Source organism: Cygnus atratus, chromosome 14 (assembly GCF_013377495.2).
Source record: "Cygnus atratus isolate AKBS03 ecotype Queensland, Australia chromosome 14, CAtr_DNAZoo_HiC_assembly, whole genome shotgun sequence".
Taxonomy (NCBI): Eukaryota; Metazoa; Chordata; class Aves; order Anseriformes; family Anatidae; genus Cygnus; species Cygnus atratus.
The window spans coordinates 402,273-427,692 of NC_066375.1; the positions used below are offsets into that span (position 1 = coordinate 402,273).

Here is a 25,420-nt window from a genome sequence, read left to right on the forward strand (position 1 = left end):
GTTACAGCCCAGTGACTATGATAAGAGCTAGAGGCATGTTTAGCTGCTCTCCTGGGTTGGCAGAACTAGATGGTAAATACCCAATAATAGACTGCAGCTTCTTCATTTTTGTGCTCTCTCTACTGAATGCCTCTAGGAATTTCAAATTACTGTGTTGGCAGAGTGCAAGAAGGGCCAGGAGTCCAAGTATATTGACTCAATGAAAATATTCACAAAAGCAATAGTCTGAGATTTAACCTTCCTCTTCTCTGCAGGCAGCTTTGCTGAAACAAGATCACCAAAAAAAAAGTTGCAGAAATTACTTACGTGTTTTGATATTGTGGTGAAGATGTGCAGGTGTAATTACAATATACAAGACCATATTCTTTTTGTGGAAGGTTTGTATTACACCAGTGACTATTTGATAGCAATCTAAAAAACCATGATGCTATACTCTAAATGATTTTCTAATGTGGATTATAAAAGAAAAACTGGCCATCATGGTCTGATCTTGCTATATTTGGGAAATGAATGCTTTATCAGCTTTGTAAAGCCATATGGAGGATTTATTCACAATCAGCAGTTCCTTTCAATTGCAAGTTCATGATATTCATTAATACATTTTCCAGTGTACAGCTCAGTGCTCTTTTATTTATTTATTTTTATTTCCATTTTCCAGCATAGTGGTCACCTGGCTGTTGTTGTAGGTCACCTCTTGTCTGGACAACGCATATTCAGCAGTATGATAATAACTTAGGTTAGTGAGTTCTTACAAACTCCTGTGTACTTCATCAGATTTTGACCCTGTGCAGAGCCATTTACAGTGTTCCTGGCTGCTTTTTTTTTCTTTTTTTTCTTTTTTTTTTTTTTTTTTTCCCTCGCCCCGAGGGAGGGAGCTCTGCACCTAGAGCTGCTGCTGGGACGCTGGGTGCAGCTGGCTCCCTGGCACTGCCAGGCCTCCGCACAACTGCTGAGTGCTGTCTGTATGTAAGCAGAGGTGTTGTCAGCACTGGGCCAAGGCGCGGGTTGTCCGCGTCAAGGACCTGATGTGTTTAGGGGAGAGGGGTGCGAGTGTGTGCACGGCCACGAGCAGCGGGATGAAGAGCTGGTCGGGGGTGGACCTGAGACATGACTCCTGGATCTCCCTCTTGTCCAATGTTCTTCCAGTGTCAGTACATGCAACCATGGGTGATTTCTGGTGTGGATTGCTCTATTTTTTATGGGCTGGATTCCTCAGCATAAAGAACAGTACTGACCAGTCATGATTGTGTCTGTTGAATGTCTGTGACCACACCGACTGCACAGGGAGCAGCTGATACTCAGCTCCTCTGGCTTACAGTATTCAGTTCATCCCAGTTTATTCACTGAGGATCAGTTCCTGTGTATCTGAGCCCAGCCTGCTTTTCTCACTTCGTGGTGACTGATCTCTGACACAAATATCTTCCCCTTGTGCCTATTCCAGCTGCTCTGCCCACCTGTATAATGACAGCACTTAGTGCTAAATAGCTTCAAAAAGGCCTTTTAAACATTATCTAATTAATCTGCATAACATCTTTGTGAAGGAGCTATGCATTATTTGAGAAACTGGAGAAGAGAACAGAGGAGGGACTGCAAGTAGAGCTGAGAACAAGACATGGTGCCTCTGGCGTAGATGTTTTGTATCAAAAAGCTGAGCTGCTCTATCACTGTATTTTCCTCCTTCCTTTTTTTCCTTTTTTCTTAGTTTGGAACGGAATATTTATTTTCATAATTAGGCATTATAAAATCAGCTTTCTGAAACATAAGCAAGGGGTTTATCGGTTCTTAATCTGTTCTCGTTGTCCAGAGAATGTAAGTTTCTCCTTTGACTTGTAGCTGAGTGAGCCTTTACTGGGCTCAGAAGCTCCTAAGTGCATTTCTTTACGCACCTGCCATGAGACTGAATTACCATCCAAAGCTGAAATCGGAGGCTGGTTGTGATTCAGGGACCTGCATTTTTATGTATTTCTGTGAAGCACCTATACCTGAAAATTTTCCTGACTGCATATGCAACAAAAACAGATCAGTCCCACGTCTGTTGGCATGTGCGTTCCCTCACGCAACGTCAGTGTGCCCTTTCATACAAGCATACCCCAGTGCTGGTAAGGTTCTTCTTGGACAGTGAGGCTGAAGTGGACTTACAGAGCTTGGGAAGCACATTCCTTACAGTGGTCCTGCAACAGAAAAATGGGATCCCAAAGACCTTCTCAGGACAACTTGCTGCATCATGCTCTCTGCTGTTCCTTGGAGCCCGAGTACCTTACCATCTCTTGCCTATGCTTGCTGCTGTTTTGGCAGCATATGTGTGAGCAGGAGGGGGTGGAGGCTGAGGAGGCTGAAGATGGCCCTTGCTGTGGAACCCTCATTCCCCTGGGGAACCTGGTGCATGATGATTAGCCAGACATCTCTCCATGCTATCTCCTGGGCACAGTGAAAGTTTTTTCTGGCAGCTGCAGTCCCACAAAGTGCTGCATACAGAGAGGCAGGAGTCAGCATAAACCTATACTGATTATATCCTAATTTTTCAGAGCAACATATTTGGCTGTTTGGAACATTTATTTGAAAATATTTAGTAAAGGGTACATTTAATTGCCTCTGTTTTTTTCCCTTGAAATTGGTGGAAATGGTGAGAAAGCCACAGGAACAGTCAAGAATGGTAGGGGAGTAGTCTGCCATCATGTGCATTTGTTTGGTGGCATTCACTGTGCCAAACGTGGCTTCCTGCTGGTTTGGAGCAGGTGCTCCATGTTCACAGCAGTGCTGCTGAGATCGCAGCTGGCTGCCTGCTGCCCCGGTCTGAGAGCTGTCACCTTGCACAGAGCCAAGCTGCTCCCTTTTTGTGTTCTGAGGGCGTCTCGTTCCTTAACCCAGAGTGATGGGCAACTCCGGCATACACTTTGGAGATGAAATTAAGCATGTTCTGGATGGGGTTGCAATGATTAGTCTGCTGAGTGTAATAATATTCAAATTAAACAGCTGTCTTGGAGCACAGCCTGGAGGAGTCATTCAGGTAGCTGAAAAAGAAATACAGTAGATATGACTTAGGCCAACCCCAGCAAAGCATTGCTGTCTGGTGCAGATAATATGGTGGATGTATTTTGTGTGGTGAGTGTCTCCACGTTAGAAACTCACTGAATCCCACAAAACCCATCTCCTAGTAGTTACTATAAAAGAGCCACAAGATGGAGATGTCACATCTCCCCATGTGCTGGGCATGAGCTGATCATCTCAGTGAGCAGGAAATCTCTCTCTGAATATATTGGCATGCATTTCTCATGCACACAAGGATGAAAGCTTTCTAAGAGCAAGTGCAGTAAGGAGCTGGTGCTCAGCTGGGCAGGTGCTAGAGCAAAGCGATGCTGGGCTTCGCATACTTCCAGTCAGAGATGTAATGGATGAGGTAATTACCGTTAATCAGGATGTCATCTTTTTAAGTGTTAGGAGATGGTCTTGGGTTTCTGAGGAATCTCTCTCTCTTTCTCTCTCTCTCTCTTTCTCTCTCTCTCTCTTTCTCTCTCTCTCTCTTTCTTTCTTTTTCTTTCATCTGTCTAGCTGCAAATTCTCTCCTGAGTTCTAACAGTTAATGAAATCAGTCTGTTATTTTCTTCTTTCTTCTGCTTAGGGATCCCATTACCTTGGTTACCTGGATACTTGTTTTGTGTACTCTGTCACAGTGATTTAGCTACTGTAACATCTCTTTTTTTGTCTGTAAGTAGAAATCAGTCAATACTCTGATCTTATTAAACCAGTCACTGTCTGAGCAACGTTTACACCATGAGGTTTGAACTGCAGTTTCTTTTTATTGGTAGCTATGAAAACTGAAATGACTTTGGGCTGTCATTGAGCACTGATTAATGGCCAGCAGTGTGCAGTGTGACGTGCATCGACCCCTGAGGAGGTCTGGGTGTGCTGAGGATGGCTGAGGCACTGGTGAGCGCTGCACCCCCAGCTTCTGGCCCAGGCCTGTGCCCGCCCACGGGGAGACGCTGGGAAGTGGCTGCTGCCATAACTCACACCAGGTCTGCTGGGAGCAGATGTGAGCTGGGGCATTAAGCCAGAGCGAGAAGAAATGTGTGTTGCTGAATTTTATGGAACAAGCAGTGCGTTTTTTGGAAAACACATTTTCTTCTTTCTGTAAAGTGATTTAAAATAGTATGTGGTACTTTGGTACTTACATACTTACATGGCACTGTAAATGCATGCCCCCCCAATCACCTGTGAAGTGTAGTGAGCGTGGAGGGATTGGCCGTCCTGGGGCAGCAAATCTTGGATACTGTAGTGAACGTGGACCAAGCATTCTGCTGTTGCTTATTTGTGTCTTAGGCACAAAGTCTCTATTGTCTGAAAGATCAATCAACTTGATCAAGATTGGCACCAAATAAATCCACCGCAGAATCAGGAACAGGACCAGCATCTCTTGATTTCTTGTCTTTGCTAGTCTTTTTTTTTTTTTTTTTTTTTTTTTTTTTTTTACTATGACAAGGGGGATTTTTTTCCTTTTTCACAGAAAAAGGCACATGATTGTAGCAAGCTGGAAGCTGTGACATTGAGCAAGTCAGAGGTCAGCCCTGAGTGGCCCCTGGGTACGCGTGTGCTCAGTTCTGGCTTCATTCCCTCTTATTCATTCCAGGTAACTTTTATTTTTCCCCAGGAAAATCTCTAAGCTGTGTTTGCTCCTTTATGCTTTATATAAAACCTACTGGAAATTCCCTCCGTGTAAGCTCCCATTCTAGAAATACCTTGAATCAATTCTGCACCTTAAAGACAAGTGGTATTTTCACCCAAATAAATAGTGTCAGCTCATCTTGCCAGCCAGAGGCTGGAAGCTTGCCATGTGCTGAGTATCAAAGGTATGCCACGTGCTTGGTGTTGCAGTGTGGTTTGGTGAGGGCTGGTGCACTCCCAAGGTGGTTCTGTAGTTTCCACATTTCTCCTTGCTTGCTGTGTCGGGGTGGCAGGCATCTCCCTGAGTGCTCAGGTCAGCCCCCCTGGGGGCTGCAGAGTATGCGGGGCATGGGGGCAGCTCTGCAGGCTGCTGGGCTTGCTCCAGCAAAGGGAGCTGGGGGCCACACTACTGTGCAGGGCCTGGGGATGATTCCCAGGGCAGAGCTCGGCAGAGCTGACTTGTGGCAGCTCATGTGCAGTGTTAATTCCCTTTGTTTCATGGCTCATTGATTGTTGTTGTTGGTTGGTTTGTTTATTTATTTTAAATTTTATTTTCTTAAGCCTTGAGGCTGGGCTTGGCCCCTGCAAATGGCACAACTGGCGAGGCTGTGACCTTGAGATGCCTTCGGTGCCTGATCCTGGCCATGCCAGGGGCTGGGCTTTCCCCTGCCAAGGGTATTCCTAGGGGTTTTGTCTCAGTCCAGACTAGATTACAGTCTTTAAAGCCAGGGCTGTTCTTGTCTGTTTCTCCATGGCAGTTGTTGCAGAGGCTTGGGAACAGTTTTGCAGGGACTTGGGCTATGGAAGCACTGGCACTGGAAAGGATCTTGCAACTGCAGCAGCCTGCAGGTGTGAAAGCCAGAGGGTGCAGCCTGCACCCTGCTAGGAAGGGGCTTTTTAGTAATGGAACACGGTTGGAGAGATGTATTTGTTTGCTGGGGGGTGTCAATACAGTTGCACAAACTGATATTATTTTTCTTTAACCTGGTTTCTAAGTAACATGCCTGAAGAGGAAATTTCAGAACAAAACAAAGTGGCCTTTCTTGCTTTCAAACGCAGGGACTGATCAGAAGGCTCCCTTTTATTTTTGTTGTGTTTCTGCCTTTAAATTCTATGTTCCTCAGCTGAAATGAAAGATTAGGCAACACACAAGCAGATGGCAACAAAACCACTGCACTAACCCATGAAGAGAAATCATCAAGGTGCATTTTTTGACTTGCTGCCACATAGTTAGATCATATTCCATTGAAACAAGCTAATTGACTGCTTAACTCAATAGCAGCTCAGGCTTCTTGCTGTCCAAACTGTTAATCAGAAGTCTTAAGTGATAGAATAATTGAAGGGAAAAAAGAATCAAATAATCCAATTAGGAGAAACAGAAGCAACTTAAGAACAAGGGGCTGACATGTCTCTTGCTGGAATAAGACAGCTGGGTTCCTGTCCAGAGTCCCCACGGACAGTCAAGTTTTCTGTGCTTAACATCACACTCTGGGTTGTCTAAACTTAAGAGCCACCAAATTCACACTGATGAAATTTCATACTTATATGACTGAAAAGACCATGGAGAATATTTTTCATGGAAGGTTGTGGCCATATTTTTCTGGTGCATTTTTTGAGGGCAGGAGTGAAGGAAACACTGCTGTTATACCCTTGTTGTTTTGTTCTTGTAAATTTGGGTGTCAGAATAATTAAACATTGTAACCTCTTTGCTATAGTCTGTTAGCAGATGTATTGTGGGGTGTGGATAGACATAAAATAGGCTTTTCAGTTAGTTATAAGTGACTGTGAGAATCAGGAGTGGAAAGGCTAAGAGAGATGAAGCATGGTAAGTGTTTCGAGCAAGCACATGGGAGACCAAGACCTGTAGGAGTTAATATTGGCTATTTGGGGAGGAGCTGGGTATGTAATCTCTTATCTCGGGACATCCTTCTGCAGCAGTACTGGTGTGTATTGCTACAGGTTAGGTTGAATGGGTTGCTAGTATATGGGAACTCATGATAACCATGTGAAATGTGCTACTCAAATGCCTTTTTTCTTTAATTAGTGCAATTACTTGTTTTAGGTGAATAATTGTGGCAAGACTACATACAAACTGGCATACAATTTCAAACGTGTAGAATGAAGAACGGTGTGCTCAGTGTTTTTATGCCTCAGTACTATGCTGAATGTCCAGAAAACGTACTAACGGTTTGTTGATGCTCATGCTAATGAATCAATTACTCCTCGTGCAAGAATGTTGCTTCCTTTAAATGTTCAGAAATCATTCAAAAACATGAAAAGAATAAAATCAATTTTGTTTGTTAAATTGGATTAAAGTAACTGTATTCCCATATGGACAGGGGCAATTGGATTTAATATTACTTTGCATATTATTTCAGTCTCATCTTGGTGGGGATAGCTCTCTGTTTTGGGAACTACTTTACTTGAAGGACAATAAAATCTTAATGATCACATTATCATGTTTCAATGTAGACTCTTTTATACATAATGCCGTTCTGACCTCATTGCTTATATTGTTATTATATGTAATGCAGGAAATGGCTTTGAGAATGGCAGATCTGTGTATGAGCACATGCACGTATTTATGTTCGTGTGTAACCCATGTGGTAGAGCAGGCTGTTGCTTGATTCATGATTTGGTCAGGGCTATTAGATTTCCTTCCCTGAGGCATTTTTATAATCTGTTTAACATAACACAGTCATTTGTCTTGTTTGCTGACTACTTAACAGATGGATTTGTGTTTTTTGTAATTACTATATGAACGTTAATAAGACGCAATAACGTGATATCTTTTATTAATCAACAATTTTCCAGGTTTGTTTTACCAAATGACTGAGGTAGATTAGATGTAAATACTAGTGACATACAAATATTAGTTTTACAATGTTAGCATTTTGAGAAGTCGTACAAGACTTCTAAGGCTCCCCATAGTGTCTTTTTTTGTGGTCTCAAGGTATTCTTTGTAATTATTCTCTAGTAGCGCAATTGTTACTTTCTCTCGTTAAAAATTGGTCTCTCAGTGTAAGGAGAGAATAGACCTGGCCAATGTCCTAAAACATTCTGTATATTTATCCTGTCTGTGATGTTCTTCCATTGCATTTATATCCTTATTTAATATTCACATCCTGTCTTTCCTTCTGGAGATTTCCAAAAGTAGAAATCCAGGTGTAACAGTACAAACACTGAGTACCATATGGGAAAGAAAACGTCTCACGCCACAGGAATGCAGGCATTTTGTAGAGCTATTGTGATACAACTGAAGACAAGAACATAAACATAAGCAGTCTTGTCCTATGAAATAGTGGGAGGGCGGCAGATCAGTGTGGAACACTGCAAGGTTGAGTTTCACAGGTGAGACTTTAGTCACTTGCACACCTAATGCTAGGACTCTGAAAAAGAGGGATTCCCTTTTCCTTTATGAAAGAACAGTCCCTTCTGCTACCAATGCTCATGGCTAACAAAGTTCTAAACGATGTACAATATGTGGGAACGCTAATCAGTCTAAATGTCACATTTTCCCCGAACTGTTATCTTTATTGGAAGCACTTAGGAGTCCTGTTGAGGAAGAGGTATAGCACCAAAAGTAGATCAATCAGGGGTAGATAATCACAGAACTCAAATGTTGAATTTCATGCATTCCCAGAGAACAAATGAAGTGAAAATGTGGGAACAAATGATAGGGCTGTATCTGTGCCCACATATGCGCATAGGAGCCATGGATGGCTGAATTCGCTGACTGTCACTTCTTGTTCCCTGTTTGTGGCTCTGAGTCATGGAGAGGGAGTACTACCATCTGAATTTACTTACATGCATATGCTCCTAATGTTGAACAGGAAAAGCATAATGTTTCTTGACCTGCCACTAACGCTCAGACACTTCAAACATGACCACAATTCAAGCTGAAAGGTTCTCTTCTGAAGGGCTTAATTTTATAGGAGGTAACAATGATATGCAAATGTAGGTGTGATGTGAGCATTGTGTGGCTTCACCCCTGCCAATAAGCAGTGTTAAAGGCATGGAGCTGCTTTCCTTTCAAGTGCATTCCATTACTGGTTTCTTTACTCATCCATATTTTGCCAGGAAGTTCACATGCACACTAAATGCCACAGCTGTCATCTTCTGTGACAACTCAGCCATTCTCGTAGAGCAACGTGGCCCTACAATACCAAAGAGGCGGATGAATCAGAGTATGTTATGATGACTTGTTGTGATTTTTCCCATACCAAAATAGTTTTGTGCTTAAAATACATTCTATGTTAAATGAAGTGTGAGTGGGGCTGGGCTAGCTTTCCAGCACTGAACTGAATTTCAAACTTTATTTTATTTTGGTACATTGCCAATAGGCTTTTTATCTTTCTGTTGAGACAGCTGTGAGAAAAAAAATGGCTATCAGCAGGCAGGAGCATGGTGTATGTTTGTTTTAACTTTGTAGAGTATCGCTAAGAATTTGTAAAGTTCTTTGAATTTTGAAATAATCAGCAAGTAGATAACTTGCAGACAGATAGAGCAGGCTGTCTAGGTTGTCTGGCTTTCAGTATTGCAGCCAGCAGTTGGTTTATTTTTATCTTACCCAATGTTGTGTTTTCCACCAGAGTGGCTGGAGAACCATCCTTCTGATGGCTGCAAAACTTAAATTAATCCTTATACAGGTCAAAGCTCTGCCAGACATGCAGTATAATTTTCTTTGGGGAATTAATCCTATCTGACTGATTAGCCTGTGTGCTTTCAATTTTATAAGGATGGCTAAGCTGTATCCAAGTGTACTACTCACTTCTGCTGCTAGATGACATTTAAGGACAAGCAGAATGATTTTTATAAAGTCATAGTCCTAGCGCTAGGGTTTGCAATGTTGTAAAACTTGCTGTGCTTGTTAGAAGATGTGGGTAGCCAGGGTTAATTTATACCACAATTTCATTACTTTTGATGTATTCCATGTTCAAATTAAATGAAGGCAGTGGAGTAATTGCAGTTTAGGATATACGATTCAAAATGACCTAGATGTGTTGGAGTCTCCTATTAACATACATCCTTTCAAATAAAATCCACCTTTGGGGCTATATGAAATCTTGCATATTTAAATGCTAAGTAGTCATTCTAACAAATAATATCTCATCCCAGGATACATGGGGAAGCATCTGAGTACTCTATATAAATACACTACATGACAAACGTAGCTTTTTTCTGCGCTCAGATGAATCCCAGTTTCTCCTTTTCTTGCTGCTTCTGATCACACAGCTGATGGCTAACCAGTTGGCAGACTATTGGCTATTCGGTAGCTTTCCTGTTTTATTATTAAAATGTGTGATTGTCATCTTCACGCTATGGAATTCTTTTTTGCCATTGGCTATATGACCAATTTTTTTTTTTTTTAAGTAGGAGAATGATGAATGGTGAATGAGAAATGGTTTTTGGAAGCCAGTTGACACACAAATACACACCTGCAGCATCCAGTCCCTAAAGTTCATGTGGAAAAACTCAGTCTGTATTCATTACGTTTTGTGAGCAGCGGATGAAGGGTGCACACAGCTGAAGTGTGCAGTTATTTGAAGATCATCTGATTATCTTCCAATATAACTTACATTATTTGTTCCACTCAAATGCACGTGCAAATTCTCCTCCTGTATGATGACCAAACCTAAAACATATTGGGAGTCGTACCACTGTACAATACAGTGGAATTAAAATAGTGATTTTTCTCCACAAACTGGAAGTAAACTAATGAGGAAATCCAAGAAACAAAATATTGTCTTTATTTTTACATTCGGTGCTCGCTAGATTTATTCGGCCTTAGACATCCTGTAATGGTTATCTTATGAACAATGTTCCAGTATCATCTTGCATCCTTTTTATCCCTTGTGTCATGTTTCACTGCAGTAGACTGTAAGCACTTTGGGGCAAGGAGCCAGTATTTATGCATTACAAGGTGCTGTGTACACTGGTTGCATGCTCTATATATAGTATTTCAAGTCCCCAGAAGACCTTCAGTATTTGCATCCTGTAATGCTATTTCCAGACAAATCAGTTTTTGTTGTTCCATTATTATGTGCAGCAGGTTTTGTTAGTAAAATATTTTAAAAACAGCAACAACAAACAAGCCAACAACAAAAACATTGCCCCAACCACAACAGAATGCCTGATTTGTAGCGCTGCTCAGAGTAACTGCTCTCAAGTACAAACTTATTCCTTAGCTAAAACGATGCTCAACTAGTTCTAGTGCACTGATGCTATAGCATGTGGCCTTAATCTTGAGAAATGGCAAATCCTATTTATTGTGTAAGTATTTAAGCTAATTATACCTCTGATGTGAGCAACATGTGATAGAGTTCACACTGTATCCTTTAAAGGACATTGAAGTCTTCGATTCTCATGAAATATTCTCATTCCATTTTGGGTCTACTGTATGTGTTCTGCAATAATATAATTTAATACTAATATAGACAAAATGTGTGTTATGGCTAGATTATCCACAGTGTAAAAGAAGAAATAATTCTTATGTTTGTCTTGGAAGTGCTTTGTTTGCATTTCAGTTTCACAGTTAGGGATCTGTAGCATGATAAGGAGTGATAGGATAAACAAAGGTATTTTGGCTTTAGAAAAGATGTGTTTGACATTAACCTCGTGTTGAAGACTTAGGACCAGCATTGTCTCAGATGAGATGGCTGTACGAAGGTCTAAACAGCTTTTGCGGGAAGGCTAGGGATGGAGAGCCATGTTTCTGCAAGGAGCTGTTTCCCTTGGTACTGCAGTGGATCAGCCCTGGTGAAGAGTGCAGCGCTGGGGCTGTTGCCTTGGCGTGGGGAGAAGTGGGGTCAAGCAGCAGTGGTGACCTCACGCTGCCTCTGGTTACGTAGGTGTGATACAAGAGTCACTGAACTTCTAGCTTGGGTGCTGTGCTAACACAGGAAGCGGAAGTAAAAGCCAAACCCACTCTTCTCTAGGCATTGCTGCATCCTTAAAAGTCTCCTGGTAGCTGTGCAGTGCTTTGTGCAGTGATAGGAGCTCAGCTTCCCTCATGAAAGTCTTTCCCCTTCTCCTTATTTTTCAGCTCTTTGTAGTATCTTTGTAGTACTGCGGCAAAGATACCACAGTTAAAATATGACTGCAGTGGGTGGGACACCTGGTGGCCATCATACACTGACTTTGCTTCAGGAGCATTTCTGCAGACTTTCACTGACATAGCCAAGAGGCGGGCCTATTACCTCCCTCCTGGTTTTGGTCAGAATCAAAACACTGATAAGAGAAATGTTTCGTACAGGGAACTAAGTGACAATGGTCCAAGTGGCTGTAAAAATGGAGTGGCATCTGCCTAGATGGGCAATTGCACTGAAAAGTTCTCTTGGTGGTGGGATTTATCCCTATCTGTGGAAATCCAGACTGGTAGGAGCTAATGAGTACATGTGGCCAAGCAGGCTTACCACTAGCATCCAGTGCTGGGCTGCACCACAGCCATGGAGCAGGCTGCTGCCATCTGAAACTTCTGTGAAATCCACCCAAACCCACGTGAGGATGCTGTGCTGCTTATGGCATCACTGTGGCATCTAGTGGCATTGTACTGTTCTCAGGACAATAACAGGGATCTGAGCTGCAGAAAAATACGTCATGTTGCTGTGGAATAATCAGTGGATAATCAAGGCCCCTGTTTAAGAGACACCCACATAATACATTTGCATTGAAAAAAGTGTCTCACTAGCTCAGTTGTAGTTATTTTTGTATGTACAAAGTAATTGTAAAAGCAATGTAATTTTTATAATAGGCACTACTGTAATGGTGGTAACACAAAGGTGTTCCCCAAGGTTGTGTTTAAGATACCTACTGTATGTAAGTGTCGTGCAAGGTGGACAGTACAGTGCCTGCACTGTGTGACATCGAATAGAGGGAATCTCAATTAAGTAACAGCCCCCAAGAGTGAAAAGTAGCAGAAAGTGTTAAAGATGTGTAGAGTGCTATGGCATGTACATAACTGGAGCAATGGTTACAAAGCAGCTTGTGGGGAAGCATTTATACCATCCAACAATGCATCAGGTAGCTGAGCAAAGTTTTGGTCAAGAAAAAAAACAAGTGAGAAGCACTGGTAATAGGCACTGGATGGGGCAGCTTGAAGAAAGGGTAAAAGTAGTAAACTGGCCAGAAGGAGGCTCTCTTCAGACCCTCGCATAAAATACTCGGTAGGGAAAGGGTAAAAACTAAGAATGGCCTGCTAAAATGTCACAGTAACTGGTCAGTCTAATTCAAGATATGTGAGAAAACACTTCAAGAGCAGATAATCCCCGAGCTGCGGCTGGATGTGACGGTGCTCATTACTGGTGTGCTGTTAATCATGTACAATGAGTACCAGTAATAACATGTAGCAAGGGTGAAAGCAAAGCAGATCAATTTATCTTATGACCTTTGGGAGGCAGAAGTCTCTACCTACTTTGCATTCAATGAACTGATTCTTTCCTTTTCTGCCCTGAGGTCCTGACCCTGTGTCGCTTGTGAAGGGAGACTTGAAATATATACTTTATGCGCAACTTGACTTCCCAAATTTCATTATCTTGGTCTAATCCAGTAAATTATTGCTCTTCTTGAAGTCATTCTAAATTAAGGTTCATAGGTGTGTTTTTTGGTGCACTGCATGAGAAACATGAAGGCTTGGTTTCAGAGCACAAAATGAGGGATCCACAAGAAGCTTCACAATCCCACTAACAGTAAAAGGATTAGCATGCTGTCCAGTAACTGTGTCATCATCCAGCATTGGGTCTGCGGATGAAAAGGGAAGGCCCAGCATGAGGTGTTCACCTGGAGCATGTTCACCTGCGCTGCATGTCCTTTGATGTACTGGGCAGGAATGGGTTTTGTCGGGCAGTGCATCTGGTGCCCTTTCTAGGTCTTCCCCAAGGTCCATGGGCTGTAAACAAGCAGTGTCAACCAGTCTAAGCACTCCTCTGTATGCTGGGAATAGTATTTATCCTTTTCTGTGAAGTGCTTGAGTGTCTGTGGTCCTCTGGAAGGAAAGGTCCTTGAGCTGGTCTCTGTGTCTCTGGTCCTGGGCTGGTCCACCAACGTGCTGGGCCTGGTGTTGCTTCCAGACTTTGGGAGCTTCAGGCAGCACAGCTCTCAGCGCAGCAGGGACAAGTGCAGGGTTTTCAGACAGGCTTCAGAGCTGTGGTCAGAGGTGCTGAGCGAGTGGCGAAGCTGGCAGCGGCTGGTGGAGGAGGCTGGTTCTTTGGAGGTCATCCAATGCTCCTGGCTGCAGGGTGACCACTGTGACTGCCTAACCGTTGATGGTGATGGGCTCCCAGTGAAAGGCCTTTGTTTCTGATTGACTCCTGTTTTCCCGCTGGTGCCTGAAACGAGGACTTGCGCTATGGCTATCAAGATAGATTTAATGGAAATAACATATACGTGGCACGAGCAAAGTTAATAGAAATCTTACAAGTTTAAAAGAAATTTTGTTAACTAATATCATATTAAACAGTTAAAAAATAAAAAAAAAAACAAATGAAGCTAGCATTCTAACCTGGACCGGTAATTAGGAAAAGGATTTAGTGCTGATGGACGTGAAGGTAAAAATAAATGAGGTGAAGTGAAGGAAGTTCTTCATGCAAGTTTCATGCTGAGAATAAAATCAGAGGTTTGATTCAATTATTATTAATACACTGCTTAGGTCCCACAGAAACCTGTGCACAGGGGCTTTTAAACCTATTCTAATGGAAGCAAAAGTCAGTGGAGTGGAAAGTGTCCTGGCTCTTCAAGAGATGTCTACCATGTTATATACTTTGACACCTGGGGGTTTGGAAAACAGTGACAGCTACAAGCCGACCTTTGGTGAATTTAATCTGCAAATGGATTCCTGCTTAGGACAGCTAATGCTTTTAGTTATTGTAAAGGCTCATTCCTGGATTTTAAAAAGCTGAGAATAAATGGATTTCATGATGCAGCTCCTATGCACATTGCATAACAAACAGGTGGCTTGTGAATGTTTTTAAATGATATGGTGTATTGAAAAACTTTGCAGGACTTATGAATTCATAATTATAATGTATGCACAATGGTGAGAATAATCTTTCTAATAAAGGAGAACAGAGTTGGCACATGTTAAAATAGAAATACATTGAAGACAGAGCCTGCTGAAAAGAAAGGGAAGGAGGTTGATGGTTTGTGTTTGTTTCATAATAATATTCATAAGCATTGCAGGAGCTTATTATTCAGCTGGGTATGGCCTTTTGACTGAGACTTATTATCCTAAGACTTGAAGGGAGGATGTAAAACACTAACATTTGGTTATTAAAAGACTTTTTCTTTTCTGGAGTTGAGATTGTTTAAGCGAGATTGCTCCTGTATCTTACACAGAGTGTGAGTAACCACGCAAGTCCACACCTGCAGGCAAATGCACATCATAGGCAGAGATAATCAGATTCCTGTGTGTGTGTATGTAGGTATGTATTTAATCTTTGTTTTCCTTCTCTCTTTTACTGTGGGAGACTAGTACCATTATCTTCCCTTTACAGATAAGAGATGTATGTGTAGGGGAATACAGGTGCAGAAGTGTCAGTTGTCCTGCCCAGGATCAGCAACGGTTCTGAGTCCCGGTGTGCCATGTTCGAGTCATGTGCCCTTCCTTTGCTGCCATGTGCACAACAGCACAAGGAGCTGTCAGCAACACAGACTTTTTTTTTTTATAAATGTTATGATATTACTGCTGTGACTCTTCCTGGCTTGCGAGAGAGTAAATACATTACTGGACTTTACTGTGAAACCATGACCAGGTCTTGTGCCTTGTCATGGGTGAATTCACACTGACCTGTGTGTGTCTCACCCCATACAACTGAGAACGGCATCAGCCACAAATACAATGCGTTTGCCTAATGTGAAAATGTGCCTGGTGATTATACCAAGGAACTCATATTCCAAAAGAATTCAGTAAAGACTTTGGGCATGGGGACTTCAGGCTCATGCTTGTCTGAGGGGTGCTGGTGGCTTGTCACATCAGTATTAATGAAAGGCCTGTGATGTGGTTGACTGACAAATCCATGAAGTTATATATGCATATCAGTAAGTGCCAGGGATCTCCGAGGGGCAGTTTTACAACACCTGGTATCAGCCTTCACATGACAGCGTGTCAGAAATGGTCCTGGGGAGCCAGGCAGCTGAGGACCTGGGAATTCACCTTTCCTAACAAAGTCATGATATGGGGCAGAAAGAACTTCTCCCCTGTCTTGCAGTAGTGCTCATGTGAGGATCCACGTGGTCCTTCAAAAGGTGTGCTGCAGTGGTGTGCACAGCCCTGCACACGCGATGTATGCACTGGAGTCCTTGAGCCTTCTTGCTCTGAAGTGTTGTCTCCTGCACTTCCCCTGAATATAAACAGCTCCCCAGGAGGTAGGGCCATCTCAGCAGAATAATGCAGGCTACAAAGTCATGCACCTTGCCAATGAGATTTTAATTATGATACTACGGTTAGGAGAGGAAATCGAACTGCAGCGCTGTATCTTACAGTGTCATCCAGCATCTTTGTTCATTCCTTCTGCATCCGTTATTTTCCCTCCGACGCCAGTAACAATGACGCTCCCTGTTGATGTGGCACTGAGCTGCCAAGGCAGCTCCTGTGCAGTGCTGGAGCTGCGCTCTGCAGAGGCTTGCACCGAGCTCTGTGGGGTGGAGCTGCAGGGGGCTTGTGGCTTGTAGAGTGCTGGGGTCACTGCGCTGGCCCTGGGCATGCAGTGGAGAGGGGCAGCAGGGCCTGCACTGGGGCCTGTCCCCATGCCCTGTGGCACCTGGCACAGGTGAATGACCTGGCCAGGGCCCAAGGGACTGCAGGAGGCTGTGTCTGTGCACCTGCATCCCTTCAGCAGCAGTCTGGGCTGGGGAGAGCTGGGGGCAGAGGGGACGCTGAGGGTTGGTGGTGGCTTTGGTGTGAGAGCGTGGAGGCGTGTCTGTTCCCCCCACTGGTTCCCAGGGCACGCACTGTTGCCTTGCTGGCAATATCTTGGGTCTTGTGTACCAACATGGTGCTTGGGTTTTACCGCCAAGTTCGGTTGTGGCAGCTAACAGAAGTGGAGTCAGGGGAAATCGCCCCTGTGACATTTTTTCCCTCTGTCTGCCAGTAGCTTGGTCAGTGGCAAGGCTTATTTCCATCAGGCCTACACACAAACACAAAACCCTCCCAAAAAGCAACTGTTTCCCTTTGAACGCACCAGCTGTCTTGTCCGGAATACAGCCTGTCCTTTCGAAGGTGTGCGCTGAAAATCAGGGCCCTCGCTTCCCTGATAGCTCCTGTGCTCGTGCTCTGCTCCAGGCGTCGCCGGTGCCCCGACACGCGCTGACCTTCACGTCCCTAGCGCCCGAGCATCCCCGCCGCCGTCTGTGGCTGCGGCAAGAGGCACGGACGGGCGCGCAGCTCCCTGTGGGTGCTGAGCCCCGGGGCCGGGCACTCCTGCTGCTCTTCGCGGGCTGTGGGACCGCCGGGGCGTTTGTGTTTGGGAAGCGCGGGGCCGTCCGAGATGATCTTGGAGGTCTCTTCCAACCTAGATGATTCTGTGATCCTGTCCTCCTGGTTTCCCGGCCCCAGCGTCCCTTCAGGCAGCAGTTCCGCCGCGGCAGGAGCATCCTCGGGGCAGGGAACTCGGCCGGGGCCGGGGCCGCGCCGTGCCCGACGGGGCGGGCGGGGCGCGCCCTGCAGCGCGGCGGCGCCGAGCCGTGCCGTGCCGTGCCGTATGGGAGGAGCCAGCGGGCTCCACCGCCCCTGCGCCCCCCCCACGCCGCTGCATTTCGCGGCCGGCCGCCGCGGAGCAGGGCGCGGGGGGGGGGGGGGGGGGATGATGGATCCGCGGCTGCGGCTGCTGACGCCCCGCGCCCGCCAGCCCGCCGTCAATGGAGGAGGACGTTGAGACCCGCAAGATCAACAGCAGTTTCCTGCGAGACCACAGCTATGCGACGGAAGGTGAGTGCCGGGGGCCGCAGCAGCAGGTGGGGGCCGCCCCCCGGCAGCATCCCTGCTTTCCCCTGCCCCCTCCCGCGCCGCTCGCGTCGCCGGCATCACCCCCGGGCCTCCCCCGGCGGGGCTCGGGTTCGGGGCTCGGGGCCTGGCACGGCTCCCTCCCCGCCGGACGAGCGGGAGTGGGGCGCGGGGTCGATCCCCCCGGGGCCTGCGGGCCGTGCCGGGCCGTGCCTTCGGTTAACCCGTTCCAGTGACTCAGCAACGCCGGACCCGGTAGATTTCCACCCCGTTCGCGGCTTGCCCTCCCGCTGGGATCGCGATCCTCTCTGGATCCGGCTTTGCGGGTGAGGTCTGACATCTTGGATACACGGGAGACCCCCAGGTTTCAGCCACTTCTGACCCTCGGTGGATGCTACAAGAACCGAAGTCAAAATCTGTCTCGTTGCTCCTGCAGTTGTATACGAGTCAGAGAATTGCGTGTTTGCAGCGAGTGGTCTGGCCGTGCTGCATTGCTGATCGGTGCCGGTCCTTCTCCTCGCTGCGCTCCCAAGGCACCCGAAGTCTCCGTGCTTCTCGGGAAGGGCAGCAGATGCTTCTCTGCCAGGGAGCTGAAGTGGGGACAGTGGGGCTGGGGCCCCTGCCAGGAACAGCTCGGAGCTGAGTCTGTGAGTGTGAGCCAGCCTCTCCCTGCAGCCTGCTCCTGCTCCTTTTCAGCGATCCCTAAGCGTGTTTGCTTATTGCTGGTTTGTGTCTGTTTCCTCGGGGCGCTGTCATGGGGGGGGCATGGCTGGCGTTGGGCGCCAGGTGAGCCCAGGGCTCCTCCTGCCTTGTCCTGCTGCCTCTGTTTTCCACGCTGAGAAATGAGAGCAGGGAAGAGCTCTTGCAGGGCTGGTACAGAGCAGAGGGGTCACTGACTGCAACAAAGCACTCATGTTGCTGCTGCCCTGCGAGGGTGAGTGCTTGTGACGGCTGCTATGCTAAATGGGAGGGCTCGAGGGCTGTGAGGCGGGCACGGAGTCGCAATTCAAAATATGCTTCATTATGACTGTATTAGTGACTTCTGCTGGTAGCCTGTGACTGTAGCTGTTGAAAGGTTAGGAAATGTGATAAATACTAGTGTAATTGTCATTACAGAAATTAAATAATTGTCTTAGGGCTGTTTTTCCTACAAGCCTTTGCATGAAGAAATGTGTATTCTGAGTTGTATATTGCAGAGGTGAGGAGATGCCAAAACTGTTAGACATGGAGAGTGTCATATGCCCAGCTAAGCACGTAGGGCCTGGCCACTGGTGCATTGGAACATGAATTTCCTGTAATGGCTCAAGGAGTGGAGGAGATGGTGTGGCCATGTTTGGCTCAGGAACTGAAAAGTGAGCTGCGAGCTGCACACGGCGCTGCAGACTGCCACAAAGAGGCAGGCTGCACCATGCTGGTGGGGATGGAGGGACAGGGCAGTGTCTGCCTCGCTGTCCTTCTGACAGCTGGAGTGCTGCTGGCTTCACAGTGGTTCTGTCACAGCCCCCTTTGCTTCCTTCCCTCAGGAGGAAAATGCGGTTGCTGTAAAAGAAAACCAGTGCCCCCCCATCCCTCCAGCATTATTTATTCTCCCAGTAGCATGCCTTACATGAAACTCTGAAGGCAGCCTCCACACTAGAGAGGCTGGATGGGCTTAATTAGTAGCCAAATAGTCTTCCTCTTATTATTTCGTTCTCCAAAGGCTCTAGAGAAAGCTAACATATGACCTGACCTTGGGAATTTTATGACTCCAGAACATCACTAAAGGGGGGCTTATCTAGCAGAAAGATCCTCAGCTTAATATAGTAATGGAAAGCTTTGGATACCTGGTGAGCCATGCAAGAAGACCATGCACAAGTTGGCATTGCTCGTGTGTAGCTGAAGTGCAAGCGCTGAAAGGTGCCGAGGACCAGAGGCAGCGGAGGTGACGCCCCAGTGCCGGTTGGTTTCTGGCACCCAGGCCCCGCTCCGGCCCTGCGTGCCTCGAGCTACAGGGCAGGGCCCCGGGCGGGTGCGTGGCAGCAGGGCTGGCCTGGCCAAGCCCAGACAGCGCGGGCGAGGGACGTTTGTGGTGGGTGGGATGGCGCGAGCCAGGGCTTCCAGTGTGGTGGTGCAGCCAGGACGGTGAGCGTCCACACTGCCAAGTCAGCTGGCGTGCAGCCTTGCTCCATGCCCCGGGGCAGGATGAACTTGCGTTGCTGTGTTATAATAGGCAGCTGCAGCAGGCAGCAAATCACAAATGGGAATGTAGCTGTCCGAAGGTTTTCCAGGTTGGGAAGGGTGAAGGGTTGAGTTGAGCCTGCAGTGAGTTCAGCCTGTGGCACTAGGAGGGTTGGGGATTTACCAGCCTGCCCTTTCGGATCTGTCTGTCTGGTAATCCATGGTAAATTTCCCCAAGTCGTGCACTGGCGCTTTCAGAAGAGCCTAGCGCATCATACTAGTAAATGACAGCAATCCTCTCCGTAGAAATGAAATAGCCAGAAATGTTTGTAGGCAGCCTACTGAGTCAGAGCAATCCCTGTTCTATTGCTTAACTGGAGGAGGTACATGAGAATGTTTAATGGCTGAATATTGGCCAGGAGTTTCATTTCACCTCATGCTCCTCAGGACTTCTCACTCTCCATGTAGTTGTTATGCTAGAGACAGGCTCCACGCACTTTGGAGCAGGAGAGCTTGTTAGTATGATGTAGAGGAAAAATAATTAAGGAAGAAAATTTTGTTCCATTTTTTTCTAAATGTGAAAGCAGCATATTCCTAAAATGATCTGTTTGGTAACCCGTGTTTTGTTAAAAATCCTTCCAAAGCCTGTTCAGAAGATAAAGACTTGCTTTGGAAATGAAGGTGTCTGTGATGTGTCAACTGAGGAAGTAAATGGGGTTATGTAATTTGGTTTAGTGAAGTGTTGTCCCTTAAATAGGTCTGGTATTTTTATGCAAATGTGGGGTGAGGATGGTATTTCAAAAGTGCACACTTGAATGCCTTGTTCTTGTGTGACACTCAGAAGCACGGCTAATGAAGGAAATGCATCCGTTGTACAAATTCAACTTTAGTTGCCAGGGAATATTAAGTTGCTGAGGTGCAGTGCACATACATCCCTAGTGGGTCCTGCCGCACAGTTTGTTCCAGGGCAGTGCCTTTGAGCTTGTTTGGTGGCCCAGGACCTCACAGCCTTTCCCCAGAATGGGCAGTCTCACAGGGGGGAACATTTTGAAAATGTGCTGGGTTTGTTCTGCTGCATAGATCCGTCTTCGTTCGCAATTTTGCTGAGCTCCCTGTTGGAAGTAGAGCAAGTCAAGGCTATTTGAATACAAACAGCTTGAGCAGCTTTCACTTCTAGGCGTGCTGAAGGGCTCTTCATGCCCCCACCCCAAAGTTGGACTATTTCCAGCAGCTTGGCCCAGAACATCAGTCTCCTGAAGTCTTCAAACTAGGGGGATTATCCATTTTTGTATAGCCTTGCTGTCCACCTGGTGGTCCTCTGAGCCCTTTCTATGGCTGAATGTTGGGCAAGTGCTTCCAAGCAGAGGAAGGAATGGTGCTAACGCCCCTTTCTACATTCTGTGCCCTAATGAGAATTACGCTGGCTATTCTTGTGCTCGGTGGGTCCAGGTGGGATGGGAGCAGCAACTGTCACGGTTCAGCCCTGCAGCATGCCCGCTGAGCGGCAGCGTTCATGTCCCACTCTGCGAGATGTCTGTGGTCCCTGCCCCGTGGCAGGGCAGTGTCCCTCATGGGAGTGGGGCTGCTGGGTGCCATGTGGGCCCAGGGACGTGGGTCCTGCCAGGGCAGGAGGGCTGCGGGTACCACAGGGCTGGTGCTGCCCCCTCCTCTGCCTGCGGCTTGGCTGGCGGTGCGGCCACGGTGCGCATCTCCCCTCGGACGTCTTGCTGGCGGAGATGGGTTCCTCCTCCCCAGCTCTGTCTGAACCCTTTCTGGTGCTGCAGGATGTCCTCCGGGGCTCCACCTGTGGAGAGCCTGTAGAGCTTGGCCCTGCCACAGCTGCGCATGGTTAGCCTTTTACTTGGAGAGATGCTCCTTCCCACCGGTTTGGTACAATGTGCAGGAAACTTTTATGAGGCTTGACAGGTGCTCTCATGTCCCAGATGTCCGTTAACCTGCTCCAGGGGAGGGTTCTCCCCCCATGCTGCAGGCAGCAGGCGAGCTGCGGGAGAAGTAGCCTGCAGCTTGCATTCTGTGGTATGCACTCCAGTTGTAAGCATCGTCGCACAAGTGACCCCAAGTCAGGAGACGTGGGCGCTGATACTTCCCTGACACGCTTGCTGTACAGCAGAGCTCTGAGGACAAGATGTGGCCTTTCCTGCGGCTGTCCCGGGTGCAGCCTGTTGTGGTTGTGCTGTTGGAGGAGGACTTGGGAGGACCTCGTCCCATGGTGTGGGCTGCTCTGCGGCTGGCCACATCCCGGGGCTGTCCTGGCACCCGCAGAGTGTTGCCATCTCCAGCCAGTGCCGATGGGGCACGTGTCCCCGGGGCAGACCCCGTGGGGTGCTGCCGGGCCGCAGGGCTGTGGTACCTGTCGCCCATGCGCCTTTCCCTGGTGTTGTCCTTAATTTTTCTGAACTGTGCTTACGAAACTGAATAGATTTGCCACTAAGAAATCTATCATTAAGCCTTCATTTCCTTTTCCTAGTTTAATCTCGTTACTCCCAGCTGTAACCCCTTTGCCACTCTGTCATCCCCATATTGCCTTCATCCCTGGCCTGCTGTCACGTGTGCTGTGAGTGTGCCCACCTCAAGGAGGGAGCCAGGGTGCCCACCTCTCTGCCCTCGAGGGGCAGCCTCGCGAGACCTGTACATAACAGCCCCCAGCAGCGCCCTGATGTGGCCTTTGGGGACCTGAGAGCCATCAGATGTGTAAGCAGCCTCCTCAGTATTGCACGTCAGCCTCTTTTGTTCTGTTTTGGAGAGAGAAACAATCCGTGCATTAAAACGTGACACTTTCAGCCTCTGAGGGCATCTCCCCCCACCCTCCAGTGGCACAGGGGCAGCTGGGGGCTGCCAGGGACGAGCTGATGCATTTTCTTTGCACTGACAGAACTTCAGAAGCAGATTAGCCTGCCTGCTGGGGCTGGCTGGGGCTTGCTGTGCTGGATACCTAAAAGCTTTTTCACTTTCAGTGTCAATTTGCTAAGAGCTTTCTGTGGTGGTGACAGTGACTTTTTTCCATCTATGTATAGTCCCCTTGAAAGCAGGAAGTAGGGCATTTTTCCATCACGTGCTTGGTTCAAGCTGAGAGCTGCCAGGTATTTTAGTTGTAGCAAATGATGTTAATTGCCATTTGAGGATCATCTGGATTGGGATTTGATTAATCCAGGAACCTCCTTGAAGTGGTTATTTTATCACATAAGTACTTTGATTATAAAACACATCCCTGTTCTTTATGCTTTTTATTTATACAGATATATTTTATTTAGACCTCCCCTTCCTTTCCCTGCTCCTGTGGTCCTGTTGGTGTGAAGGACCCGTGGACGTCTCCTTCTGTCTAATCCAGGGATCACTGCGAGGGGATGAATGTAACTCAGCCATTCGTAGTGTACTGCGTCAAAGCCTGCTTGGGATACTTTAATCCATGGATTAGTGAGAGAATAGATGTGCTTGGAGACTCTGTAATCCCAGGATTACTGGGAGGACCGGGAGCAGGTAATGATGCAACTCAGACCCAGTGCAAACGGGCTGTGGGAGCTCCAGCCACTGGTGGTGGCATCTGCCAGGCTGGCGCCCATCTGCAGGGGACGTGGCTTGGCATCTCTCGGCTCCTTTTGTAGACACGGGGTCAGGAGCTGCTCCCTCTGACACTGGGAATGTCCGTGCTGCACCGACAGTGATGTGGAGCCATGACCTTCAAGCCCAGCAGTTCACCAGCCCCTGCGGCTCTCAAGGTCTGGCTGCTCGAGGGCCCGGCACCAGGTGTCCAGGGCTCTCCGAGGTGCTCGCCCAGTGCATCTCGGGGTGCTGGCGTGGGACAGCCTGACCCTTGGGTTTCTGCTTGGGGCTGTAGGGCTCGTGAAGTGGTGGTGGTGGCACAGTGGCTTTCCTCCGTCCCAGCTTTCTGTGCCTGCCCCTGTTCTGCACCTTCCCTTTGGTATGCTTACTTCCTGGACGGCTTCTGCGGTGATCCCTTGTCTCTGCAGGTCTCTGATGTCCCATCAGGGCTTGTTGGGCTCTTCAGGTGGTCTCTTCAGGTCTGGGGGACCTCGATGTGCTTGTGCCGTCAGCCACCAGGAGGCCATCAGGTGATGCAAAACTTTTTGTACCCCCAGGCTCTGTCGTGCAGCTGTGTACTTCGGGCTGTGTCAGGGCTGTGGTCTACCCCAGAGGCACAGGGAGCTCCACTGGGGAAACTTCTGAATGTCCCCGGAACAGCAGTGATGTAAAGGGGAGTGAACCTGGGAAACTCTTTCCCATGGTCTACTCAACTCCTGTGGACAGTGGCTGCAAGAAGAGGCTGGGCAAGGTCATAAAAGCTGTTAACATTTGCTAAACACACAGAGAGCCTGCCTCTGGCTCAGGAAGGCCCTGAGCTGAGCATTATCAGAGGGTGGGAGAACAGCAGTGGAAGCGCACTGTGTGCTTGCCCTGTTTGCATGCATCTCCTGTTGTCTGTTGGAGACGGGATGGTGGAGTAAATGTCTTTGATCTGTCCCAGTATGGCCTTGCTCAGATCCTTGTGTTCTTGCGGTCACTTATGTGAGCAGGAGGCTTGGCAGACCCCATAAAGGCTTTAATGCCTCCTCCCCAAAGAGCTAGGGAGATGCAGGGCTTGATGGTGAGTGTTGTGGCAGACCAGGTAATCGTCAGCTACCTCCTGGCCTAAAACCTGGGGGTTGAAGCAGATGCATTCCCCTCCCAGGGGCGTTTGTGGGAGAGATCCTTTGCAAACCTAAGTTCCAGCTGCTTGAGTTGCTGGAAACTGGCAGGTGTGGGCAGGCGACTCCTGCAGCCTCCGTGAGAGGTGTGTGCCGTCTCGCGCGGAGGTGAGACCCGTGGAGCAGCATGCGCAGCGGAGCTGAGGTTTCTGTTGACGTGGCAGGATGCTGATCAGGCAGGTTAAAAATAGCAGCTGCTTCCTCCCTGCTCCTCCCCATCTCGGCTGTGTGGCTGTAACTGGGAGCTGGAAGTGCTCATGCCGTTGTGCTGAGCAGGCACAAAAATCCAGCTGCGGCTGGGGTGGGCGTGGGTCTGGGCACCGCAGGGTGTGTAGGGCAGTGCTGGGGTGGGATGGGCCAGGGGTGCTGGGAGGGCCTGGAGCTGGGGATCAGGTGCCCCAGCATCGGCCGGCTTCTCTCCGTGCCCCTGCGGAGCCCTGCTGTGCCTCCTGGCATCCTCCTGCGAGCATGGGCGCTACTGCGTGGCTGTACCTGAACTGCTTCTGGCCCTCCCCACGTGTCAGGGAGCTGCTGGCATCCCTGCCCTGCCGCAGGGGCACCGAGGCAGGAGCAAACCCGCGGCTGCTTGAGCATGCCGTGCCTGGCCCCAGCCAGCGTGCGTCTGCCAACCCGCTGGGTCGGAGCGGTGGGGTGCGGCGTGGCCACTGGCCGGTGCCATCGTGGGCACCTGGCGGGAGTCGCGTGTGCCGGGTCGAGCAGCGGCTGCTCCATGGAACATCTCGGTGAGCCTGGGGCCACGCACCCACCTCTGCCGGCACGCTGCTGGGTGGTTGGTGCCAGGCCATGGCTCGCTGCGTCGTGCAGCTTTGTGGCACCTGGCATGTGCGTGCCGTCTGATTTCCCAAATGCCCTGGGAACAATTCTGTGTGAGGGTATGAGCTGTGCAGCAAGTACGCCTTCTGACTCCCCGCCAGAGCCC

General features: G+C 48.0%; 1 protein-coding gene across 2 annotated transcripts in view; it reads left to right on the forward strand.

Annotated features, from left to right (window-relative positions):
• Positions 1–25,420, forward strand: part of PPP2R2B (protein phosphatase 2 regulatory subunit Bbeta) — a 97,361-nt gene that overhangs the window by 12,523 nt on the left and 59,418 nt on the right. The window contains exon 1 of one of the 2 annotated variants that reach the window (XM_035560678.2): positions 17,356–17,584. The exons of the other annotated variant lie outside the window; for it this stretch is intronic. Coding sequence (XP_035416571.1) covers positions 17,515–17,584 — 70 coding nt within the window. The 5' untranslated portion in view covers positions 17,356–17,514. Of the gene's footprint in view, positions 1–17,355; positions 17,585–25,420 lie in introns of those variants that run through there. 2 annotated transcript variants of the gene reach the window in all.